The 25,524-nt window shown below is 50.8% G+C and overlaps 1 protein-coding gene across 1 annotated transcript; it reads left to right on the forward strand.

The window, feature by feature from the left end:
• The first annotated feature begins 8,226 nt into the window (after positions 1-8,226).
• LOC137309298 (myelin protein zero-like protein 2) lies at positions 8,227-18,492 on the forward strand. Its single transcript, XM_067977557.1, has 5 exons — positions 8,227-8,421; positions 9,906-10,116; positions 11,258-11,432; positions 13,237-13,326; positions 15,463-18,492. Exons 1-4 carry the CDS (start codon positions 8,227-8,229, stop codon positions 13,307-13,309), a joined length of 654 nt encoding a protein of 217 aa, XP_067833658.1. The 3' UTR covers positions 13,310-13,326; positions 15,463-18,492.
• The last annotated feature ends 7,032 nt before the right edge of the window (positions 18,493-25,524 follow it).

A 25,524-nucleotide genomic window follows, 5' to 3' on the forward strand; every position in this document is an offset into this window, starting at 1 on the left:
TAGGGAAAGTATCGAATGTCCCCACAGGGAGCGGTCACTCCCCAGGACCAACAGCACCTGCTGCTGAAGCAAATCAGTAGATTATCTGACCATCGCCCTCGTGTCAAAATTTTTTTTTATTATGCATTCACGGGATGTGGGCGTCGCTGGCGAGGCCGGCATTTATTGCCCATCCCTAATTGCCCTTGAGAAGGTGGTGGTGAGCCGCCTTCTTGAACCGCTGCAGCCCGTGTGGTGAAGGTTCTCCCACAGTGCTGTTAGGAAGGGAGTTCCAGGATTTTGACCCAGTGACGATGAAGGAACGGCGATATATTTCCAAGTCGGATGGTGTGTGACTTGGAGGGGAACGTGCAGGTGGTGTTGTTCCCATGTGCCTGCTGCTCTTGTCCTTCTAGGTGATAGAGGTCGCGGTTTGGGAGGTGTTGTCGAAGAAGCCTTGGCGAGTTGCTGCAGTGCATCCTGTGGATGGTGCACACTGCAGCCACAGTGCGCCGGTGGTGAAGGGAGTGAATGTTTAGGGTGGTGGATGGGTGCCAATCAAGTGGGCTGCTTTGTCCTGGATGGTGTCGAGCTTCTTGAGTGTTGTTGGAGCTGCACTCATCCAGGCAAGTGGAGAGTATTCCATCACACTCCTGATGCTTATTTCCCAGTGCATTAGTGATAGAATGAAAATATAAAGGAACCAGTCTCAGGCATTAGGATCAATTCAGGGAAAGGGTCACTCACTTTATAACTGAATAGGGTCACTGTTTATCATAGAATCACAGAAAGGTTACAGCACGGAAGGAGGCCATTCGGCCCATCGAGTCCGTTCCGGCTCTCTACAAGAGCAATCCAGCTAGTCCCACTCCCCCGCCCTTTCCCCATTGTCCTGCAAATTTTTTCCTTTTGAAGGCCATGATTGAATCTCCACCACCCCCTCGGGCAGTGCATTCCAGATCCTAACCACTCGCTGTGTAAAAAAGTTTTTCCTCATGTCACCTTTGGTTCTTTTGCCAATCACCTTAAATCTATGTCCTCTGGTTCTTGACCCTTCCACCAATGGGAACAGTTTCTCTCTATCCACTCTGCCTAGACCCTTCATATGTAAGGAATCTTACAACACCAGGTTATAGTCCAACAGTTTTATTTGAAATCACAAGCTTTCGGAGCTTATCTCCTTCGTCTGGAAGGAGAAAGCCTCTGAAAGCTTGTGATTTCAAATAAAACTGTTGGACTATAACCTGGTGTTGTAAGGCTCCTTACATTTGTCCACCCCAGTCCATCACCGGCAATCTCCACATTTAGACCCTTCATGATTTTGAATACCTCGATCAAATCTCCTCTCAACCTTCTCTGTTCCAAGGAGAACAATCCCAGCTTCTCCAGTCTCTCCACGTAACTAAAGTCCCTCATCCCTGGAATCATTCCAGTAAATCTCTTCTGCACCCTCTCTAAGGCCTTCACATCTTTCCTAAAGTGCGGTTCCCAGAACTGGACACAATACTCCAGCTGTGGCCGAACCAGTGTTTTATAAAGGTTCATCATGACTTCCATACTTTTATACTCTGTGCCTCTATTTATAAAGCCCAGGATCCTGTATGCTTTTTTTAACCGCTTTCTCAACCTGCCCTGCCACCTTCAACGATTTGTGTACATATACCCCCAGGTCTCTCTGTTCCTGCACCCACTTTAGAATCGTGCCCTTTAGTTTATTTTGCCTCTCCTCATTCTTCTTACCGAAATGTATCACTTTGCATTTTTCTACGTTAAATTTCATCTTTCCACGTGTCTGCCCATTCCACCAGCCTGTAGATATTCTATAGAACCATAGAAAAGATACAGCACAGAAGGGGGCCATTCGGCCCATCGTGTCCGCGCCGGCTCGAAGAACAACCAGGTGCCCATTCTAATCCCACCTTCCAGCACCCGGTCCGTAGCCCTGCAGCTTACAGCACTTTAGGTGTAGGTCCAGGTACTTTTTAAAAAGAGTTGAGGGTCCCTGCCTCTACCACCAATTCGGGCAGCGAATTCCATACACCCACCACCCTCTGGCTAAAAAAGATTTTCCTCATGTCCCCTCTAATCCTTCCGCCAATCAGCTTAAATCTACGTCCTCTAGTTCTTGAACTCTCCGCTAGGGGAAACAGGTACTTCCTGTCTACTCTATCTGGGCCCCTCATAATTTTGTACACCTCAATCAAGTCTCCCCTCAGCCTCCTCTGCTCCAAGGAAAACAACCCCAGCCTATCCAATCTCTCCTTCAAGCCCTGGCAACATTCTTGTAAATCTTCTCTGCACTCTCTCCACAGCAATTACGTCCTTCCTGTAATGTGGTGACCAGAACTGTGACCTTACCAGCGTTTTATACAGTTCCATCATTACATCCCTGCTTTTGTATTTTATACCTCGGCTAATAACGGAGAGCATTCTGTATGCCTTCTTCACAACCTTATCTACCTGTACTGCCACCTTCAGGGACCTGTGCACATGCACTCCAAGGTCTCTCACTTCCTCTACCCCTCTCAATATATTCCCGTTTACTGCGCATTCCCTTTTACTGTTTGCCCTCCCTAAGTGCATTACCTCACACTTCTCCGGGATGAACGCCATTTGCCACTTTTCCGCCCACTCCACCAACCCATTGATATCTTCTTGGAGTCTACAGCTATCCTCTTCACTATCAACTACACGGCCAATTTTTGTGTCATCTGCAAATTTGCCAATCATGCCCCCTACATTCAAGTCCAAATCATTAACATACACCACAAACAGCAAGGGACCCAACACTGAGCCCTGTGGCACACCACTGGAAACGGATTTCCATTTGCAAAGACATCCATCGACTTTTACCCTTTGTTTCTTGTTACTGAGCCAATTTTGGATCCAATTTGCCACATTTCCCTGTATCCCATGGGCTTTTACCTTTCTGACCAGTCTGCCATGTGGGACCTTGTCAAATACCTTACTATCCTCTTGAAGTCTATCACTATCCTCCTCACTGTTCACTGCCCTTCCAAGTTTTGTATCATCTGCAAATTTTGAAATTGTGCCCTGTACACCCAAGTCCAAATCACTAATATATATCAAAAAAAGCAGTGGTCCCAGCACTGACCCCTGGGGAACACCACTGTACACCTCCCTCCAGTCCAAAAAACAACCGTTCACCACTACTCTCTGTTTCCTGTCCCTGAGCCCATTCTATCCATGTTGCTACTGCCCCTTTATTCCATGGGCTTCAATCTTGATGATAAGCCTACCATGTGGCACTTTATCAAACACCTTTTGAAAGTCCATATACATCACATCAACCGCACTGCCCTCATCAACCCTCTCTGTTACCTCATCAAAAAACTCTATCAAGTTAGTTAAACATGATTTGCCTTTAACAAATCTGTGCTGGCTTTCCCTAATCAATCCACACTCGTCCAAGTGACTGTTAATTCTGTCCTGGATTATTGTTTCTAAAAGTTTCCCCACCACCGAGGTTAAACTGACTGGCCTATAGTTGCTGGGTTTATCCTTATACCCTTTTTTGAACAAGGGTGTAACATTTGCAATTCTCCAGTCCTCTGGCTCCACCCCCTGTATCTACGGATGTTTGGAAGATTACGGCCAGTACCTCTGCAATTTCCACCCTTACTTCCCTCAGCAACCTAGGATGCATCCCATCCGGACCGAATGATTTGTCTACTTTAAGTACAGCTAGCCTTTCTAGTTCCTCTTCTTTATCAATTTTTAGCCCATCCACTTTCTCAACTATATCTCCCTTTACTGAGACTCTGGCAGCATCTTCTTCCTTGGTAAAGACAGATGCAAAGTCCTCATTTAGTACCTCAGCCATCCCTTCTGCCTCCATGAGTAGATCTCCTTTTTGGTCCCTAATCGGCCCCACCCCTCCTCTTACTACCCGTTTACTGTTTACAGGTCTATAGAAGACTTCTGGATTCCCTTTTATGTTGGCCGCCAGTCTATTCTCAGACTCTCTCTTTGCCCCTCTTATTTCCTTTTTCACTTCCCCTCTCAACTTTCTATATTCAGCCTGGTTCTCATTTGTGTTATCAACCTGACATCTGTCATATGCCTTTTTTTTCTGTTTCATCTTACTCTCTATCTCTTTCATCATTCAGGGAGCTCTGGCTTTAGTTGCCCTTTCTCCCTGTGGGAATGTACCTAGACTGTACTCGAACCATCTCCTCCTTAAAGGCCGCCCACTGTTCAATTACAGTTTTTCCCGCCAATCTTTGATTCCAATTTACCCGGGCCAGATCTGTTCTCATCCCAATGAAATTGGCCCTCCTCCAATTGAGTATTTTAGTTTAGAGTTTATTCAGGATAACGGTTACTAACTGTGTAACTGTACAGAGTCGCTGTTTATTCAGGGTGAGGGTCACTCACTGTGTAACTGTATATAGTCCCTGTTTATTCAGGGTGAGGGTCACTCACTGTGTAACTGTACAGAGTCCCTGTTTATTCAGGGTGAGGGTCACTCTCTGTAACTGTACAGAGTATGGGTACGGTAGCATAGTGGTTATGTTACTGGACTAGTAATCCAGAGTCATGAGTTCAAATCCCGCCACGGCAGCTGGAGAATTTAAATTCGATTAATTAAATAAAACCTGGATTTAAAATACTAGTATCAGTAATGATGGCCATGAAACTACCGGATTGTCGTAAAAACCCATCTGGTTCACTAATGTCCTTTAGGGAAGGAAACCTGCCGTCCTTACCCGGTCTGGCCTATAGGTGACTCCAGACCCACAGCAATGTGGTTGATTCTTAATTGCCCTCTGAAATGGCCCAGCAAGACACTCAGTTGTAAAATCTCCCTTTAAAAAAAAGTCACAATAAGAATAAAACCGGACGGACCACCCGGCATCGGACCACTGGGCACCGGACACGACAAAGGCAAAACACCAAGCCCAGTCGACCCTGCAAAGTCCTCCTCACTAACATCTGGGGACTTGTGCCAAAATTGGGAGAGCTGTCCCACAGACTAGTCAAGCAACAGCCTGACATAGCCATACTCACAGAATCATACCTTTCAGCCAACGTCCCAGACTCTTCCATCACCATCCCTGGGTATGTCCTGTCCCACCGGCAGGACAGACCCACCAGGGTGGCGGTACAGTGATATACAGTCAGGAGGGAGTGGCCCTGGGAATCCTCAACATTGACTCCGGACCCCATGAAATCTCATGGCATCAGGTTAAACATGGGCAAGGAAACCTCCTGCTGATTACCACCTACTGCCCTCCCTCAGCTGATGAATCAGTCCTCCTCCATGTTGAACACCACTTGGAGGAAGCAGTGAGGGTAGCAAGGGCACAGAATGTACTCTGTACAATGTCCATCACCAAGAGTGGCTCGGTAGCACCACTACTGACCGAGCTGGCCGAGTCCTGAAGGACGTAGCTGCCAGACTGGGCCTGCGGCAGGTGGTGAGCGAACCAACACGAGGGGAAAAACTACTTGACCTCGTCCTCACCAATCTACCTGTCGCAAATGCATCTGTCCATGACAGTATTGGTAGGAGTGACCACCGCACAGTCCTCCTGGAGACAAAGTCCCGTCTTCGCACTGAGGACACCATCCAACGTGTTGTGTGGCACTACCACCGTGCTAAATGGGATAGATTCAGAACAGATCTAGCAGCTCAAAACTGGGCATCCATGAGGCGCTGTGGGCCATCAGCAGCAGCAGAATTGTATTCCAGCACAATCTGTAACCTCGTGGCCCGGCATATTCCTCACTCTACCATTACCAACAAGCCAGGGGATCAGCCCTGGTTCAATGAGGAGTGTAGAAGAGCATGCCAGGAGCTGCACCAGGTGTACCTAAAAATGAGGTGCCAACCTGGTGAAGCTACAACTCAGGACTACATGCATGTTAAACAGCAGATGCAACATGCTATGGACAGACCTAAACGATTCCTCAACCAACGGATCAGACCAAAGCTCTGCAGTCCTGCCACATCCAGTCATGAATGGTGGTGGACAATTAAACAACTAACGGGAGGAGGAGGCTCTGCAAACATCCCCATCCTCAATGATGGCGGAGCCCATCACGTGAGTGCAAAAGACAAGGCTGAAGCGTTTGCAACCATCTTCAGTCAGAAGTGCCGAGTGGATGATCCATCTCGGCCTCCTCCCGATATCCCCACCATCACAGAAGCCAGTCTTCAGCCAATTTGATTCACTTCACGTGATATCAAGAAACGGCTGAGTGCACTGGATACAGCAAAGGCTATGGGCCCCGACAACATCCCGGCTGTAGTGCTGAAGACTTGTGCTCCAGAACTAGCTGCGCCTCTAGCCAAGCTGTTCCAGTACAGCTACAACACTGGCATCTACCCGACAATGTGGAAAATTGCCCAGGTATGTCCTGTCCACAAAAAGCAAGACAAATCCAATCCGGCCAATTACCGCCCCATCAGTCTACTCTCAATCATCAGCAAAGTGATGGAAGGTGTCGTCGACAGTGCTATCAAGCGGCACTTACTCACCAATAACCTGCTCACCGATGCTCAGTTTGGGTTCCGCCAGGACCACTCGGCTCCAGACCTCATTACAGCCTTGGTCCAAACATGGACAAAAGAGCTGAATTCCAGAGGTGAGGTGAGAGTGACTGCCCTTGACATCAAGGCAGCATTTGACCGAGTGTGGCACCAAGGAGCCCTAGTAAAATTGAAGTCAATGGGAATCAGGGGGAAAACTCTCCAGTGGCTGCAGTCATACCGAGCACAAAGGAAGATGGTAGTGGTTGTTGGAGGCCAATCATCTCAGCCCCAGGGCATTGCTGCAGGAGCTCCTCAGGGCAGTGTCCAAGGCCCAACCATCTTCAGCTGCTTCATCAATGACCTTCCCTCCATCATAAGGTCAGAAATGGGGATGTTCACTGATGATTGCACAGTGTTCAGTTCCATTCGCAACCCCTCAAATAATGAAGCAGTCCGAGCCCGCATGCAGCAAGACCTGGACAACATCCAGGCTTGGACTGATAAGTGGCAAGTAACATTCGTGCCAGGCAATGACCATCTCCAACAAGAGAGGGTCTAACCACCTCCCCTTGACATTCAATGGCATTACCATCGCCGAATCCCCCACCATCAACATCCTGGGGATCACCATTGACCAGAAACTTAACTGGACCAGCCATATAAATACTGTGGCTACAAGAGCAGGTCAGAGGCTAGGTATTCTGCGGCGAGTGACTCACCTCCTGACTCCCCAAAGCCTTTCCACCATATACAAGGCACAAGTCAGGAGTGTGATGGAATACTCTCCACTTGCCTGGATGAGTGCAGCTCCAACAACACTTAAGAAGCTCGACACCATCCAGGACAAAGCAGCCCGCTTGATTGGCACCCCATCCACCACCCTAAACATTCACACCCTTCACCACCGGCGCACTGTGGCTGCAGTGTGTACCATCCACAGGATGCACTGCAGCAACTCGCCAAGGCTTCTACGACAGCACCTCCCAAACCCGCGACCTCTACCACCTAGAAGGACAAGAGCAGCAGGTACATGGGAACAACACCACCTGCACATTCCCCTCCAAGTCACACACCATCCCGACTTGGAAATATATCACCGTTCCTTCATCGTCACTGGGTCAAAATCCTGGAACTCCCTTCCTAACAGCATTGTGTGAGAACCGTCACCACATGGACTGCAGCGGTTCAAGAAGGCGGCTCACCACCACCTTCTCGAGGGCAATTAGGGATGGGCAATAAATGCCGGCCTTGCCAGCGACGCCCACATCCCATGAACGAATATAAAAAAAGTCACTGTTTGTTTATTCAGGGTGAGGGTCACTCACTGTAACTGTACAGAGTCCCTGTTTATTCAGGGTGAGGGTCACTCACTATGTAACTGCACAGAGTCGCTGTTTATTCAGGGTGAGGGTCACTCACTGTAACTGTACAGAGTCCCTGTTTATTCAGGGTGAGGGTCACTCACTGTGTAACTGCACAGAGTCGCTGTTTATTCAGGGTGAGGGTCACTCACTGTAACTGCACAGAGTCGCTGTTTATTCAGGGTGAGGGTCACTCACTGTGTAACTGCGCAGAGTCGCTGTTTATTCAGGGTGAGGGTCACTCACTGTGTAACTGTACAGAGTCCCTGTTTATTCAGCAATTTAATGGTTGTATTGAATAAACAGTGACTGTACAGTTGCACAGTGAGTAATCCTTACCCTGCTGACTGACCATTCACACCATCGATGCGGTGATGTTGAGGAGTGATGTGCTTGCTGTGTCCCTCCCTCGCAGGTATCGGTGATGTCACTGGCGTTGATGTTTACACAGGAGGGGCAGTCGAGGCTCGTAACGGCACCGAGCAACGCCTAAGGTGCACCTTTCAGTCAAGCTCCCCTGTGGGGAAACGAACCAACATTGCCTGGCACTTCCGCCCGCTCGATGATGGGAACGAAGAGTCTGTGAGTGTCCTGCGGGGAGTCCCTGGCTCTGTAGTTTGAGGTAGAGGTTACCTGTACTGACCCCTCGGGCTGGGCTGATTCTGGGCTGGATGTCTAGACATTATTGAAACAATGTAGTCTCAACAATGCTTAAATCAGGGGTGTCTATCTAATGCCCCTCGAACTACATGCAGCTCTGCCCCCAAAGCCCAACCACTCAGCCCTAGTTACCCTGCTATCCCTCAGTCACTGGCTGGTCTGGATTCAGTTTCCTGGGCCTGCAGGTTTCACAGGGGTTGTTCTTAAAGTTGTTGCCTCTTGGTGGATAAATCATAAGAACATAAGAAATTGGAGCAGGAGTAGGCCAATCGGCCCCTCGAGCCTGCTCCGCCATTCAATAAGATCATGGCTGATCTGATCCCAACCACAAATCTAAAGAACACAAGAAGTCGGAGCAGGACCCGGCCACATAGCCCCTGGGCCCTCTCCGCCACCCACAGGGCATTGACCGATCCGAACTCAGCTTCATGTCCAATTTCCTGCCCGCTCCCCATAACCCCTAATTCCCTTTACTTCTAGGAAACTGTCTATTTCGGTTTTAAATTTATCTAATGATGTAGCTAAATCGTCAATCACAATATCACATTGTGTCAGTATCAGCAACGGGCGATGTCTGATATTTAAATCCGACGCGCCCCCCTCCGGCCCGACACGGCCCCGGCCACCCTGTCCCATCCGGCCCTCTCAGGGCAGGTACAGCACGGGTTAGATACAGAGTAAAGCTCCCTCTACACTGTCCCATCAAACACTCCCAGGGCAGGTACAGGGTTAGATACAGAGTAAAGCTCCCTCTACACTGTCCCATCAAACACTCCCAGGGCAGGTACAGGGTTAGATACAGAGTAAAGCTCCCTCTACACTGTCCCATCAAACACTCCCAGGGTCAGGTACAGGGTTAGATACAGAGTAAAGCTCCCTCTACACTGTCCCATCAAACACTCCCAGGGTCAGGTACAGGGTTAGATACAGAGTAAAGCTCCCTCTACACTGTCCCATCAAACACTCCCAGGGCAGGTACAGGGTTAGATACAGAGTAAAGCTCCCTCTACACTGTCCCATCAAACACTCCCAGGGCAGGTACAGGGTTAGATACAGAGTAAAGCTCCCTCTACACTGTCCCGTCAAACACTCCCAGGGCAGGTACAGGGTTAGATACAGAGTAAAGCTCCCTCTACACTGTCCCGTCAAACACTCCCAGGGCAGGTACAGGGTTAGATACAGAGTAAAGCTCCCTCTACACTGTCCCATCAAACACTCCCAGGGTCAGGTACAGGGTTAGATACAGAGTAAAGCTCCCTCTACACTGTCCCATCAAACACTCCCAGGGCAGGTACAGGGTTAGATACAGAGTAAAGCTCCCTCTACACCGACCTTGAGAGGTGTTGGAGGGGTGCATGCCGCAGGTTCAGTGTCACTCGAGTGTAATCCTCTCCATCTCTCCACAGATCTTTTATTATCATGAGGAGCCATTCCCTCCTCTCAAAGGGCGGTTTAAGGGCCGGGTGGTCTGGTCAGGGGACATTTGGAGAAAGGACGGATCCATCACGGTCACTAATCTGCGCTTCACGGACAATGGAACCTTCCTGTGCATTGTGAAAAATCCCCCCGACATAGACGGGGTGGCTGGTGAAATCAAACTTAGCGTTGTCTATAAAGGTTTGTATTGAAGCGGTGCGATTGTGATGGGGCCTGGGGGACCTCTCAGTGTTGGAGGGCTGATTTTATATCGAAGCTCCGCCAGGAGGATTCACTTCAGAAAGAAAAAAGAAAGAACTTGTATTTTTATCGCGCCTTTCACAAACTCAGAATGTCCCACACGCTTTACAGTCACTGTTGTAATGTAGGAAACGCGGCAGCCAATTTTGTGCACAGCAAGATCCCACAAACAGCAATGTGATAATGACCAGATAATCTGTTTCAGTGATGTTGGTTGAAGGATTAATATTGGCCAGGACACCGGGGAAAACTCCCCTGCTCTTCTTCAAAATAGTGTTTGGGATCTTTTACGTCCCCGAGAGGGCAGACGGCCCCTCCGACAGTGCGGCGCTCCCTCGGTACTGCCCCTCCGACAGTGCGGCGCTCCCTCGGTACTGCCCCTCCGACAGTGCGGCGCTCCCTCGGTACTGCCCCTCCGACAGTGCGGCGCTCCCTCGGTACTGCCCCTCCGACAGTGCGGCGCTCCCTCGGTACTGCCCCTCCGACAGTGCGGCGCTCCCTCGGTACTGCCCCTCCGACAGTGCGGCGCTCCCTCGGTACTGCCCCTCCGACAGTGCGGCGCTCCCTCGGTACTGCACTGCGAGTGTCAGCCTGGATTTTGTGCCCGAGTCTCTGGAGTGGGACTTGAACCCACGACCTTCTGACTCCGAGGCGAGAGTCTGCCCACTGAGCCACAGCTGGCACAGGCGGCTCCCCCCGCCACCTTGACCTGTGCACTGGGTCTGGGTGAGACGGGGCCATGGATGATGAGGTGCCCCTGGTCCAGTCGTAAATGCAGCTTCCAATACACTCAGTCCAGGGAGCCCCCAGCTTCCATCACTGGTCCCCACTGGGCTACGGTTCCGTAGTGTGTGAGATGGGCAATGAGTGTTGGTGTGCTATTTGACTGTGGGGGCATCACAGCCAAGCCTGATCATGTCCAGCAAGGTTCACTGGATAGTGATCAAGAGTGGGAAATACGGCTGATTCTAGCTAATTGTCGCAACCCCCTCCCTGGACTGAGATGGGGGATGGAACATGGAACGGTTCCCTGTAAAGCAGATGAGCTGGATTTAATGTCTCTTCATTCTCCCGCCTGCAGTCAACTACTCGGAGATGCTGATCTTGGGCATCGTAATTGGAGGAGCCACTGGGCTGGTGGTGGTGATCGTGATTTCTGTGGTTACCGTCCAGCTCTGTAGGAAGTGGAGGGAGGCCATGGATGTTGAGGAGATGGAGGACGAGAAAGAGGAACATGAATATGAAAACCGAAACGGGTAGGAAGCTGCTCTTGGCCTCCTTTGGGGGAACAACAACTGAACCCTAGTGCCCCTGGGGAGTGCGGGGAAAGATCCTGCCCCTTTTTTTCTATCCAGATACTGCCGTTGGAAAGTACGAGTGAGGTGGTCCGTTGGTGCGCTGCTTCACTTGGTCGAATAACCTACTGACACTCAATGTCTAGGTTCAATGTGAACAATATCCCCTTGGGACAGGTACTGGACAATGATCAATGTCTGTGGGACTGTGCCCCACACAAACCAACATCGTCCTCAAACGCGACACAAACCCTTTGTCAGCAGATGGAAACCCTCAATCCCTCAGTCTCTCGTTCCTCTTACAGTCCACAGTTGAGTGTCCGAGCCTTTTATCTCTGTGGGTTATCCAGGTCTGTAATACGGAGCCTTGGGGCCACGTACAGAGTTTAAACCCCTGTTCCCAGTAATTCCTAGAGATCTCTGGTTGCTGATACTAACACGTCTCACAAGAAGCAAAGGGTAATGGTCGATGGGTGTTTTTGTGACTGGAAGGCTGTTTCCAGTGGGGTTCCGCAAGGCTCAGTACTGGGTCCCTTGCTTTTTGAGGTATATATTAATGATTTGGACTTGAATGTGGGGGGCTTGATCAAGAAGTTTGCAGATGATACAAAAATTGGCCGTGTGGTTGATAGTGAGGAGGAAAGCTGTAGACTGCAGGAAGATATCAATGGACTGGTCAGGTGGGCAGAAAAGTGACAAATGGAATTCAATCCGGAGAAGTGTGAGGTAATGCATTTGGGGAGGGCAAACAAGGCAAGGGAGTACACAATAAATGGGAGGAAGTGAGGGACCTTGGAGTGCATGTCCACAGATCCCTGAAGGTAGCAGGACAGGTAGATAAGGTGGTTAAAAAGGCATACGGGATACTTTCCTTCATTAGCCGAGGTACAGAATATAAGAGCAGGGAGGTTATGCTGGAACTGTATAAAACATTGCTTAGGCCACAGCTTGAGTACTGTGTACAGTTCTGGTCACCACATAACAGGAAAGATGTGATTGTACTAGAGAGGGTGCAGAGGAGATTTATGAGGATATTGCCAGGGCTGGAGAATTTTAGCTATGAGAAAAGATTGGATAGGCTGGGGTTGTTTTCTTTGGAACAATGGAGGCTGAGAGGAGATTTAATAGAGGTATATAAAATTATGACTGGATTAGATAGAATGGATAGGGAGGACCTCTTTCCCTTCGCAGAGGGGTCAGTGACCAGGGGCACAGATTTAAAGTAATTGGTAGAAGGATTAGAGGGGAGCTGAGGAGAAATGTTTTCACCCAGAGGGTGGTGGGGGTCTGGAACTCACTGCCTGAGAGGGTGGGAGAGGCAGAAACCCTCAACTCATTTAAAAAGCACCTGAAGAGCCGTGACCGACAGGGCTACGGGCCAAGAGCTGGAAAGTGGGATTAAGCTGGGTGGCTCTTTCTCGGCCAGCGCAGACATGATGGGCCGAATGGCCTCCTTCTGTGCCGTAACTTTCAATGATCTCGGAGTTCTGATTGAGGATTTATCCACCAATCAGCCCATTCCCAAATCTCCAGGTCCACAAAACTCGGAGGTTTGGTGTGTCTCCAGAGCTACAGCTTTAAAACCCATTTGCCATCACCAATATTTCCAGCGTTAGTGCATCTTCTCTGCTGATGTTGCCAACAATGCTGTGCCATGGTCCCTGGTTTCTCAATGAATAGCACCAGCACCAGCTGACGGGAGAGGAGCGTCCTGCTCAGTGACGGTTGCTCCTCCCTCACCTTCCCTCTCTGTATTTTTTTACAGTACGGAACTGGAAAAATTAAACCGCGAGGCGATGATTGCGACGGAAGTGGCAGAGTCCGCAGTAGAGGCGTGACAGAGTGACACTGTGAGGTAACCGATTCAGCCTTAAGGACAGCTGAATGCTGGGGTGAATTTAAAAATTACAAGCTCATGACCCTGGGATGTTTCCTCCTCACCAACTTGGCTTCTGCCGTGGGTCAGCGGGTAGCTCTCTCCCTCTCTCTCCCTTCTTCTCTCTCTCTCCCTTTCTCCCTTCCTTTCTCCCTTCCTCTCTCCCTCCCTCTCTCCCTCCCTCTCTCCCTCCCTCTCTCCCTCCCTCTCTCCCTCCCTCTCTCCCTCCCTCTCTCTCTCCCTCTCTCTCTCCCTCTCTCTCCCTTCTTCTCTCTCTCTCCCTTTCTCCCTTCCTCTCTCCCTCCCTCCCTCTCTCCCTCCCTCTCTCCCTCCCTCTCTCCCTCCCTCTCTCCCTCCCTCTCTCCCTCCCTCTCTCCCTCCCTCTCTCTCTCCCTCTCTCTCTCCCTCTCTCTCTCCCTCTCTCTCTCCCTCTCTCTCTTCCTCTCTCTCTCCCTCCCTTTCTCTCTCTCTCTCTCTCTCTCCCTCCCTTTCTCTCTCTCTCTCTCTCTCTCCCTCCCTTTCTCTCTCTCTCTCTCTCTCTCCCTCCCTTTCTCTCTCTCTCTCGTCCTCTCGTGTTCTCTCTCTCTCTCTCGTCCTCTCGTGTTCTCTCTCTCTCTCTCGTCCTCTCGTGTTCTCTCTCTCTCTCTCGTCCTCTCGTGTTCTCTCTCTCTCTCTCGTCCTCTCGTGTTCTCTCTCTCTCTCTCGTCCTCTCGTGTTCTCTCTCTCTCTCTCTCGTCCTCTCGTGTTCTCTCTCTCTCTCTCTCGTCCTCTCGTGTTCTCTCTCTCTCTCTCTCGTCCTCTCGTGTTCTCTCTCTCTCTCTCGTCCTCTCGTGTTCTCTCTCTCTCTCTCGTCCTCTCGTGTTCTCTCTCTCTCTCTCTCTCTCGTCCTCTCGTGTTCTCTCTCTCTCTCTCTCTCTCGTCCTCTCGTGTTCTCTCTCTCTCTCTCTCTCTCTCGTCCTCTCGTGTTCTCTCTCGTCTCAGAGTCAGAAGGTCATGGGGTTCAAGCCCCACTCCAGAGACCTGAGCACAAAATCCAGGCTGACACTCCCAGAGCCGCGCCGAGGGAGCGCCGCGCTGTCGGAGGGGCCGCGCCGAGGGAGCGCCGCGCTGTCGGAGGGGCCGCGCCGAGGGAGCGCCGCGCTGTCGGAGGGGCCGTCTTTTGGATGAGACGTTAAACCGAGGCCCCGTCTGCCCCCTCAGGTGGATGTAAAAGATCCCGAGAGGGGAGATGATGGCCAGCATAACTTTTTTTTTTGTTTCTTTGTTTTCCAACGAGCGGGTTCAGGAATTGCCGTCACTCAGTCACTGTCCGTTCTTGTTGAACAGGAGCAGGCCGTTCGGGCTGAATTATTGGGTGTGATTGTAAAGTCGGCATTCCCAATCATGGCTGTGTTTGAGTCTCCTGCTGCCTCTGGTGATTGGTTCTGGTTTTTTTTACAGTGCTTCATGGAACCGAGCGCAGGAGTGAAAACTCCAATCAGTTCTCTTGCTTTTTTTAAGAAAAGGTTTCAGAAACCCGGGTGTGGAACCAAGGCCCACAGTTGAGGATTGAGTGACTCTCGATTGTAAAAGAGAGGGAACACTGAGGGAGAGGAGGGTATCCACAGTTTTTAGATCCTGAGAAAGAATAAGTTGGAGATGGTGGTAGCAATGGGTCTATTTTCAGTGCAGTGAGGGTCTGGGGGAGGGGGAGAGTGTAGGATGGGGTATTTAGAGCTTGGAAGGAATATTTTTCTTCATCCGTTCTCGGGATGTGGGCGTCACTGGCGAGGCCGGCATTTATTGCCCATCCCTAATTGCCCTTGAGAAGGTGGTGGTGAGCCGCCTTCTTGAACCGCTGCAGTCCGTGTGGTGAAGGTTCTCCCACAGTGCTGTTGGGAAGGGAGTTCCAGGATTTTGACCCAGCGACGATGAAGGAACGGCGATATATTTCCAAGTCGGGATGGTGTGTGACTTGGAGGGGAACGTGCAGGTGGTGGTGTTCCCATGTGTCTGCTGCTCTTGAGAGAGCAAAGTTTGTGGGAGGGGTTTAAGATGTGATGGTGTTGATGTTAAATATATCTGCAATTCTGCAAGCTGTTTGTGAAATCTGACATTAGTTTTTCTCTTTTACAGGTCACTTACTGAACAAAGTTTGATTTTAACAAGGGAAGAAACAAGATTTTAAAATAGAACTACACATCTCTTTACATTTTGTAGAGGGAACACTTAAGACTTTTTTCCCTCTGTACTGTGCTTTTTAAGTAATGCTCAGGATATTGTATTTCCCAGATTGCTGTACTAGGAACCCAGCCACCAATCCCAGAGGTAGCCACGCCCTGTTACCTGGCACAGGCTTATCAGTAAATCCACAGGGTCTATTAAATAACAATTAGAGTTATGGTAGTGGAGAGGTTCTGTTACTGGACTAATAATGCAGAGAACATGAGTTCAAATCCTACCCTGGCAGTTTGAGAATTTGAATTCAATTTTTTTCTAAATCTGGAAATAAAAAGCTGGTCTCAGTAAAAGTGACCGTGAAGCTGTCAGATTGTCGTAAAAACCCAACTGGTTCATTAATGTCCTTTTATGGGAGGAAACCTGCTGCAGTATAAATATTTAAAACCGTGATAAATAGAGTTCAGGAGCAATATAGTCAGTCCTCTTCTTAAAAAAATAAAACAAAAACAAACGAGCCAATAATGAAACACCATGGATGAATATAGTGATGAGGGTAAAACTGAAACTAAGAGACATGGACCAAGGAAATAGACAATAAAAGAGAGGAAGACAAGAGGGAATAGGAAGAAGTTAGGAAAGAAGTCAAAAAAACAATTAAGAAAGCAAAGAGAAATTAAATTATTGAGGAATATATAAAGAAATAGTGAAGTATTCTACAGACACATAAATAATGAAAGAAAAATCAGGATAGGGTTAGGGCCACTGAGGGATGCACACGATAAACTCACAGGTAATGACAGCGAAATGGCAGAAATATTGAATAATTACTTTGCCTCAGTATTTACCAGGGAGACTAACATGATGGGCAAGAGATCAAAAAAGATATAAAGACATTTAAGACAGATAGTGGGGAGATAATTGATAAACTAATCAAACTTAGAGAGGATAAAACCCCTGGTCCGGATGGATTACATTCGCACATTTTAAAAGAAGTTAGAGAAGAGATAGCAGAGGCACTGTTACATATATATAAAAACTCATTCGAAAAGGGAATAGTGCCAGAGGACTGGCGGACAGTTAATGTTATTGCTATATTTAAAAAAGGGAGATAGAACAAGTCCAGGGAACTATAGACCAATTAGCTTAATATCAGTGATAGGAAAGATAAAGGAATCTTTACTCAAAGATGTAATAGAAAAACATCTAGAAACTGAAAATAAAATAAAGAATAGTCAGCAAGTATTTCAAAAGGGAAAGTCATGTTTGACCAACCTTATTGAATTCTTTGAAGAAGTAACAGAAAGGGTAATGCAGTAGATGTAATATATTTGGATTTTCAGAAGGCCTTCGATAAGGTACCGCATTGTAGACTCATGATTAAGGTCAGAGCATGTGGAGTCAGGGGACAGGTAGCAGAATGGATAACAAGCTGGCTACAAAACAGAGTAGGGGTTAAGGGTAGATACCTCAGACTGGCGAACGGTGGGAAGTGGTGTTCCACAGGGATCAGTGATGGGACCTCTGTTGTTCACCATTTACATAAATAATTTGGACTTGGGAATCAGAAGTACAATTTAAAAATTTGCAGACGACACCAAATTGGGGGGTATAGTTAATACTGAGGAGGACTGCGACAAAATACATTAATAAACTTGCAGAATGGACGTGTAATTGGCAAATGAATTGCAATATTGATAAGTGTGAGGTGGTACATTTTGGTAGGAAGAATAAGGAGGCCACACACTGCTTGGATAATAAGAGTCTAAATGGGGTCGAGGAGCAGAGGGATCTGGGGGTACAGATACACAAATCACTAAAAGTAACGACGCAGGTTAATAAGGCCATAAAACGAGCAAATCAAACACTGTGGTTCGTTTCTAGAGGGATAGAATTGAAAAGCAGGGAAATTATGTTAAACTTGTGTAGAACCTTAGAGCACACTTGGAGTATTGTGCACAGTTCTGGCCTCCATATTATAGAAGGTGCAAAAAAGATTCACAAGGATGATACCAGAACTGAGAGTATATACTTATCAGGAAAGGCTGAACAGACTGGGACTCTTTTCTCTAGAAAAGAGAAGACTGAGGGGTGACCTGATAGAGGTCTTTAAGATAATGATAGGGTTTGATGGGGTAGACGGAGAGAAAATGTTTCTACTTGTGGGGGAGACCAGAACTGGAGATCATAAATATAAGATCGCCACTAATAAATCCAATAGGGAATTCAGGAGAAACTTCTTTACCCAGAGAGTGGTGAGAATGTGGAACTCGCTCCCACAAGGAGTAGTTGAGGGGAATAGAATAGATGGATTTAAGGGGAAGCTCGATAAACACATGAGGGAGAAAGGAATAGAAGGATATGCTGATAGGGAGAGATGAAGTAGGGAGGGAGGAGGCTCATGGAACATAAATGATAACATAGACCAGTTGGGCCGAATGGCCTGTTTCTGTGCTGTAGACTCTGTGTAACTCTATGTAACCTGCCGTCCTTACCCGGTCTGGGCCTATATGTGATTCCAGTCCCACACCAGCGTGGTTGACTCTTAACTGCCCTCTGAAGAAGCCTAGCAAACCGCTCAGTTGTATTAAAATACTACAAAAAATAACTCCACACGGACTGCAGCGGTTCAAGAAGGCCCAGCACCACCTCAGGGCAACGAGGGACGGGCAATCAATGCCGGCCTGGCCAGTGACTCCCACATCCCCAGAATGAATGTTTGAAAAGCTCCAGATGTTGGGAGTGGGAGATTCTTTGCCACAATGTGAACTGTACCCAGAGCGAAGCTTCACTCCTTCATCTGCTTCTTCCATCCTGTCTTTTCACTTTTTTTCTTCTTCCCCTCCTCCTGGAGGCAGTGACCTGCTGAGGTTTGGTTTTGTGTCTGATGGATGTTCTCCAGCACCTCACCCTCCTGTAGCTCCTCAACAGCTGCTCCATTTCCAAAGTGGGGAGTGGAGGGAGGGGAGGAGGGGTGAGGAGGGGGAGCGGTGGGGAGGAGGGGGGGAGGAGGGGGAGCAGGGGGGAGGAGGGGGAGCGGTGGGGAGGAGAGGGGAGCGGTGGGGAGGAGGGGGGGGGAGGGGGAGCAGGGGGGAGCGAGGGGGAGGAGAGGGGTGGGGAGGAGGGGGAGCGGTGGGGAGGGGGGAGCGGTGGGGAGGAGGGGGGAGCGGTGGGGAGGAGGGGGGGAGCGGTGGGGAGGAGGGGGGGGGGAGGGGGAGCAGGGGGGAGCGAGGAGGGGGAGCGGTGAGGAGGGGGAGCGGTGGGAGGAGGGGGAGCGGTGGGGAGGAGGGGGGGTGGGAGGGGGAGCGGTGGGGAGGGGGGAGGAGGGGGGTGGGAGGGGGAGCGGTGGGGAGGGGGGAGGAGGGGGGTGGGAGGGGGAGCGGTGGGGTCTGTGTTAACTGTTGAGCACCAAAAAGTAACTGTTTGAAATCTGTAAATATTCAACTGTTATATTTTAAATCACTAAGATTTGTATTTTTTATTTTTGAGACTTCATGAGTTTGTTACGTACCATTTAAATGCACATTTTCACATAGGCGTGTATGGAGCATAAACACCAGCACAGACCTGTGGGGCCGAATGGCCTGTTTCTGTGCTGTACATTCAGTGCAATTTGCAATTACATAAGCTAAAACATTTAACAATAAATGACATTTTAAGACGAGGTCTGGGTGTTTGTTTTCTAGGAGCTGGCTTCAATTGAATTATTCTCCCACCACTTTATCTCCCCCTCTCCCCCTGAAGGTGCTGACTCTCACTGGGGTACGGGTCCCCTCTCCCCCTGAAGGTGCTGACTCTCACTGGGGTACGGGTCCCCTCTCCCCCTGAAGGTGCTGACTCTCACTGGGGTACGGGTCCCCTCTCCCCCTTAAGGTGCTGACTCTCACTGGGGTACGGGTCCCCTCTCCCCCTTAAGGTGCTGACTCTCACTGGGGTACGGGTCCCCTCTCCCCCTTAAGGTGCTGACTCTCACTGGGGTACGGGTCCCCTCTCCCCCTTAAGGTGCTGACTCTCACTGGGGTACGGGTCCCCTCTCCCCCTTAAGGTGCTGACTCTCACTGGGGTACGGGTCCCCTCTCCCCCTTAAGGTGCTGACTCTCACTGGGGTACGGGTCCCCTCTCCCCCTTAAGGTGCTGACTCTCACTGGGGTACGGGTCCCCTCTCCCCCTTAAGGTGCTGACTCTCACTGGGGTACGGGTCCCCTCTCCCCCTTAAGGTGCTGACTCTCACTGGGGTACGGGTCCCCTCTCCCCCTTAAGGTGCTGACTCTCACTGGGGTACGGGTCCCCTCTCCCCCTTAAGGTGCTGACTCTCACTGGGGTACGGGTCCCCTCTCCCCCTTAAGGTGCTGACTCTCACTGGGGTACGGGTCCCCTCTCCCCCTTAAGGTGCTGACTCTCACTGCGGTACGGGTCCCCTCTCCCCCTTAAGGTGCTGACTCTCACTGGGGTACGGGTCCCCTCCTCTCCTCTCCTGAAGGCACTAACCAATATTGGGCTACAGTTCCATGGGGGAGGGGGGATAATAGGTGCCCTTTGCTACTTTGCCTCCAGTGATGGGCAGCGGGTTATTGGACCACTATGACAGAGACAAAACATCTGTGGGGGGAGGAGGAGATAATTTTTTTTTACGCAGCGAGTTGTTCTGATCTGGACTGCGCTGCCTGAACGGGCGGTGGAAGCAGATTCAATAATAACTTTCAAAAGGGAATGGGATAAATACTTGAAGGGAAAAAATTTGCAGGGCTATGGGGAAAGAGCGGGGAATGGGACTAATTGGATAGCTCTTTCAAAGAGCCGGCACAGGCAACGTGGGCTGAATGGCCTCCTGTACTGTATGATTCTATAAGACAGACCTGGTTGGTGCCGGGACAGTGAGACAATGGGTGGGACTGAATGCTCGGGAGCGAGAGCTCTGGCCCATATTAGTTTTAATTTCCCTGACTACTGTGTCCCATCACCTGACAGATCAGGGACTGAACCTCAGAGCTTTCTGGCCTCGCGCTGCTCAGTATCGCTCGCTCGCAAATCCAGTCACCGAGTTCATCAGGGAAGCACTAAAGCAGAACTATCAGTGTGTAATCTGCCCTTAATTAAGAAAGAAAGACTTGCATTTATATAGCGCCTTTCACGACCTCAGGATGTCCCTAAGTGCTTTACAGCCAATGAAGTACTTTTTGAAGTGTAGTCACTGTTGTAATGTAGGAAACGTGGCAGCCAATTTGCGCACAGCAAGATCCCAGGTTTAGGGAGGGAGGTGGAGATACAGAACGGTGTAGGAAGAGATAGAATAATCTCATCGTCTGTGAGGTCACAACAGGAAATCACCTGTACCTTGGACACCGATTGTCAATCAGGCCTCTGGAGAAACTCCTTCACACAGAGCTGTGAAGTTCACTTTCAGGTTTAGTGGGTGAGGCAGAGACGGTCAACATTCGAGATTAGACTGAATAGGTGGATGAAGGGAGGGATATGGGAACAGCACGTAACCCATTCCCATTCAGAGTAAAATTACTGCTGTTATTTTTTAAAACAAAATGAATTCCATCTGCCACATTTTATCAATATCAATATCAATATCCCTTTCCAGCCTGTAACTTACTCCAGGGTCTCTGTTATTCTCTATATAAACCATTCAAACCTCTCAATTAGCTTCTAGTCAGTGATTCTATGTCTTTAATCTGTTTTTCACTGTTTCACATTTCCTTGAATTCCTTTCTACCCGCGTGTGTTGTGTTTGCAGGAAATACCTTTGTTCCAGCTGATTGCTGTAATCTGCTCCCAACTCCACTGCTCGTTCTTTCTCGATTTGTATCTGGCTGCACATCTGCCAACTAATGGGTCTCAGGCACTGCCCTGCCCAGTACGGAGACAAGTTACACACGGAAACAAAGATAAAGGGATCAAAAGAGGCCTACGTGGTTCGGGTACAGTCTAGATACATTCCCACGAGGCAGAAAGGGCAATTAAAGCCCAGAGCTCCCTGGATGACAAAAGAGATAGTGAGTAAGATGAAATGGGAAAAAGGGGCGTATGACAGATGTCAGGTTGATAACACAAATGAGAACCAGGCAGAATATAGAAAGTTCAGAGGGGAAGTGAAAAAGGAAATAAGAGGGGCAAAGAGAGAGTCTGAGAATAGACTGGCGGCCAACATAAAAGGGAATCCAGAAGTCTTCGATAGACCTGTAAACAGTAAATGGGTAGTAAGAGGAGGGGTGGGGCCGATTAGGGACCAAAAAGGAGATCTACTCATGGAGGCAGAGGGGATGGCTGAGGTACTAAATGAGGACTTTGCATCTGTCTTTACCAAGGAAGAAGATACGGCCAGAGTCTCAGTAAAGGGAGATATAGTTGAGATAGTGGGTGGGCTAAAAATTGATAAAGAAGAGGTACTAGAAAGGCTGGCTGTACTTAAAGTTGATAAGTCACCCGGTCCGGATGGGATGCATCCGAGGTTGCTGAGGGAAGTAAGGGTGGAAATTGCGGAGGTACTGGCCGTAATCTTCCAAACATCCGTAGATACAGGGGTGGTGCCAGAGGACTGGAGAATTGCAAATGTTACACCCTTGTTCAAAAAGGGTGTAAGGATAAATTCAGTGACTATGGGCCTGATTTTAGCAGGTCTGCGGGTTCCCAGCGGGTGGTCCTTCAGGAGCGTGGAAAACGCGGACGGCTAAATGAGTGCACCCCCCGCGCGATCGCGGGATAATTGATTCCATTAAGCCGTGGTTACGGGTTCTCCGCTCCCCAGCTGTGCGCCGGCGGGCTGCGCATGCGCATTAACGTTATCGCGATGGTGGAGCTCCATTTAAAGGGGCAGTCCCCCAAAGCCCCTCCTGCTTCAAGCAAGAGGCATCACAGCATGGCGCACCCCAGGGGTAAGGCTGCGCCACGGTTCTCCGACCTCGCGCTGCAGCTGCTGCTGGAGGGTGTGAGGAGGAGGAGGGACACGCTGTTCCCAGCGGACGGACGCAAGTGCCCTGGCTCCGTCACCAGGAAGGCATGGGCAGAGGTGGCGGCGGAGGTCAGCAGCAGGGCCAACACCACCAGGACATGGGAGCAGTGCCGAAAGCGATTCAATGACCTCACTAGGTCCGGCAAAGTGAGTACACCAACGCACCCTCCCACAACCCGTCTCCAACATCACGCCAAACAGATCACAACCCCTCCTGCACAGCCACCACAGTGCTCCCGCAGCAATCCTCACAGCCACTCACTCACCATCCTCGCCGTGCCCGCAAGTACCCACCGTCCCTGTCCCCACTCGAACACTACCACACACCCCAATCCCCATGCAATGGGATGGGCATGTGGCACACGCATCCTCCCATCCATCTGCCCCACGCTCAACCCACCCACACCGATGCTCGATGCGTCTCACTATGCAATACGCACCCACTCGCGCATCTGTGTTTTGCCTTGACAGGAGAAGAGATGCAAGAACACGCGAGAAAGGGCCCGCACCGGAGGGGGCCCGCCGCACGTGCTGGAACTTACGGATGCAGAGGTGGAGGCGCTCGACATCAGCGGAACGCAACATTGCCTCTCCGTGGCGGATGGCGAGTCTGGCGCTGCAGAAACGGCCGGTAAGGGAAAGCTGACACTCCACACTCATGATCGCGAATGACCTTATCATCACCTGGCATCTGGCGCACCGCAACGTTTGTGCACATGCCTCATAGTGCCCTCTTCTCTTGCAGGGCCGTCTGCGAGCGCTGTGTGTGAGGAGGGCGATTCCTCAGAGGACATGGCGGTCTCTGAGGGTGCATCGTCACATATGAGCCAACCATCCACCAGCGCAGAGACACGCACCTCGGTGGGTCCCCCTCGCCAACTAGTTGGGGTTGCTCGTGGTGATTCACCACGCACGTGTGAGCATGAGCAGACCCTGGTGGCGGGGCAGCCGCGGAGGGTCTGCGTCGGTGGGAGCACTCTTCTCCAGGCTCTGCTCAGCCGGACCCAGATGCTGAACTCAGGGGGCCACCAGTCAAAAGGAGAGTCGTCGAGGGGCACCAGCACATTGCCGAGGTACTGGGAGAGGTGCCGCGCGCATTGTCCACGATCGCGCAGGCGATGGAGGAGTCCAACTCCTGCATGTGGGCATTGGTGGCGCAGGTACAGGAGGGTACCGGCGACACAGTGTCGCGGGTAGGTGCGGGAACGTCTGCGGTGGAGGACAGGCTGGCCTCCCTCGAGCGTCACGCACAGCTGAACATCGAGTCCGTGCAGGCCCTGACAACGGCTGTACGGATTCAGGCTGAGCAACATTCCGCCGCCATAAACAGGCTGACGGATACGCTAGGGGTGGCCTTGCAAGGCCTCACACATGCCATCCAAACTGCCGTCCAGCAGGGTGGAAGGGGTGATGTGGGCCGAGGCCAAGAGAGGGAAGATGGTGAACGGGGACATGGAAGTGTGGACGCTACTCAAGGTGCCCCCACGTCCCACCCGTTGCCCCCCTCTCAACCAGTACCCGCAATGGTGCCTCCTCTCCAGGTGGCCGAGTCTGCCCCTGCACAGGTGCAGGAGGAGCAGTCTGTGGAGGTGCCCTCACGGGCACCGAAACCCAGGGGCCGTCCGCCCAAAGCATCTACCAGGTCAGGGCGAGAACAGGAGCAACCTGCCACCACCTCTGCTGGAGCCACAGGGGTAGCACCACGTAGGGGTTCCCGTAATCGAAAGCCAAGGGCGTTATAAGCACAAAGGGAATGCACCAGGGTGTCTGTTAATTTGTACACTTTTTGTTTATAGTCGTTCACCATGTACGTATTAAACACAATCGTTCTCACCACTCCTGCCACCTCTCGTCCATTCTTCTGCGGCCTGTGCAATAGGTGCGTTCCGTGCGGCCCATCATGACGGCGAACACCTGCTGCCGCCCATTGGGCACACTACTGTGGGTGCAGGAGTACTGGCAACACTCTTCTGTGGAGGGGGCTGGTATGGCCCCTCGTCTGTGCAGGTGAGGAGATGTGAACGCCTCAGACTGTCTGACTCTAGGAGAACCGTTGACGTATGAGTGCCTCCCTGGCCTGGCGAGCATCCCGGTGAGCCGGTGTTCGGCGCATGGGTCATACATCATCCTCTCGTGCGGCCACCTCCCCCTCCCCTTCTTCCTCTTCCTCCTCCTCCTCCTCCTCCTCCACCTCCTCCTCCTCTTCACCGTCCTCAATGTGGGTGGCGGGTGTGCATGGGGCCTCCTCCAGCGGCACCCCTCTCTGTTGGGCCATGTTGTGCAGGGCACAGCAGACAACTATGATTCGTCCCACTCTGAATGGCGTGTATTGGAGCACTCCCCCAGAACGATCAAGGCACCTGAAGCGCATCTTGAGCAGCCCTATGGTCTGCTCAATTGTAGACCTGGTAGCAGTGTGGCTGTCATTGTATCGACGCTGCGGCTCGGTGATGGGGTTCCTCAGAGGTGTCATAAGCCACGTGTGCAGGGGATACCCCTTGTTGCCGAGGAGCCAGCCGTTGCCGGTGTTGGGTGCGTGGAAGAGGGGCGGGACGGTGGACTCCCTGAGGACGAAGGCATCGTGGCAGCTGCCGGGGTATCTGGCGCACACGTGTAGGAATCTCTGGCGGTGGTCACAGATGAGCTGCGCATTCATGGAGTGATACCCCTTCCTGTTGATGAACAGCCCTGGCTCATGCGGAGGTGCCCGTATTGCGATGTGGGTGCAATCGATTACACCCTGCACCCGTGGGAAGCCGGCCATGGCATGGAATCCAACCGCCCTCTCCATCTGGCTGCGCCCGTCCATGGCGAAGTTGATGTAGTGGGAGGCCCTGCGGAACAACCCATCGGTGACCTGCCTTATGCACTTGTGTGCAGACGACTGACAGACCCCGGTGATGTCCCCGGTGGCACCCTGGAAGGATCCGGATGCGAAGAAGTTGAGCGCAGTGGTGACTTTGACGGCGACGGGTAAGAAGATGCTGCTTGGTCCATCCGGGAGCAGCTCGTCATTAAGGAGGCTGCAGATGTCGGCGACTACCTGGCGATTGACTCTGAAC

This window comes from Heptranchias perlo, unplaced genomic scaffold (assembly GCF_035084215.1).
Source record: "Heptranchias perlo isolate sHepPer1 unplaced genomic scaffold, sHepPer1.hap1 HAP1_SCAFFOLD_1595, whole genome shotgun sequence".
NCBI classification, from domain to species: domain Eukaryota; kingdom Metazoa; phylum Chordata; class Chondrichthyes; order Hexanchiformes; family Hexanchidae; genus Heptranchias; species Heptranchias perlo.

Excerpts from the sequence above, each read along its gene's own strand:
- LOC137309298 (XM_067977557.1), top strand. The coding sequence starts at position 8,227 with ATGTGCTTGCTGTGTCCCTCCCTCGCAGGTATCGGTGATGTCACTGGC. Across the intron at positions 8,422-9,905 it reads ATGATGGGAACGAAGAGTCT|ATCTTTTATTATCATGAGGA; the intron begins GTGAGTGTCCTG and ends ATCTCTCCACAG. Across the intron at positions 10,117-11,257 it reads ACTTAGCGTTGTCTATAAAG|TCAACTACTCGGAGATGCTG; the intron begins GTTTGTATTGAA and ends TCCCGCCTGCAG.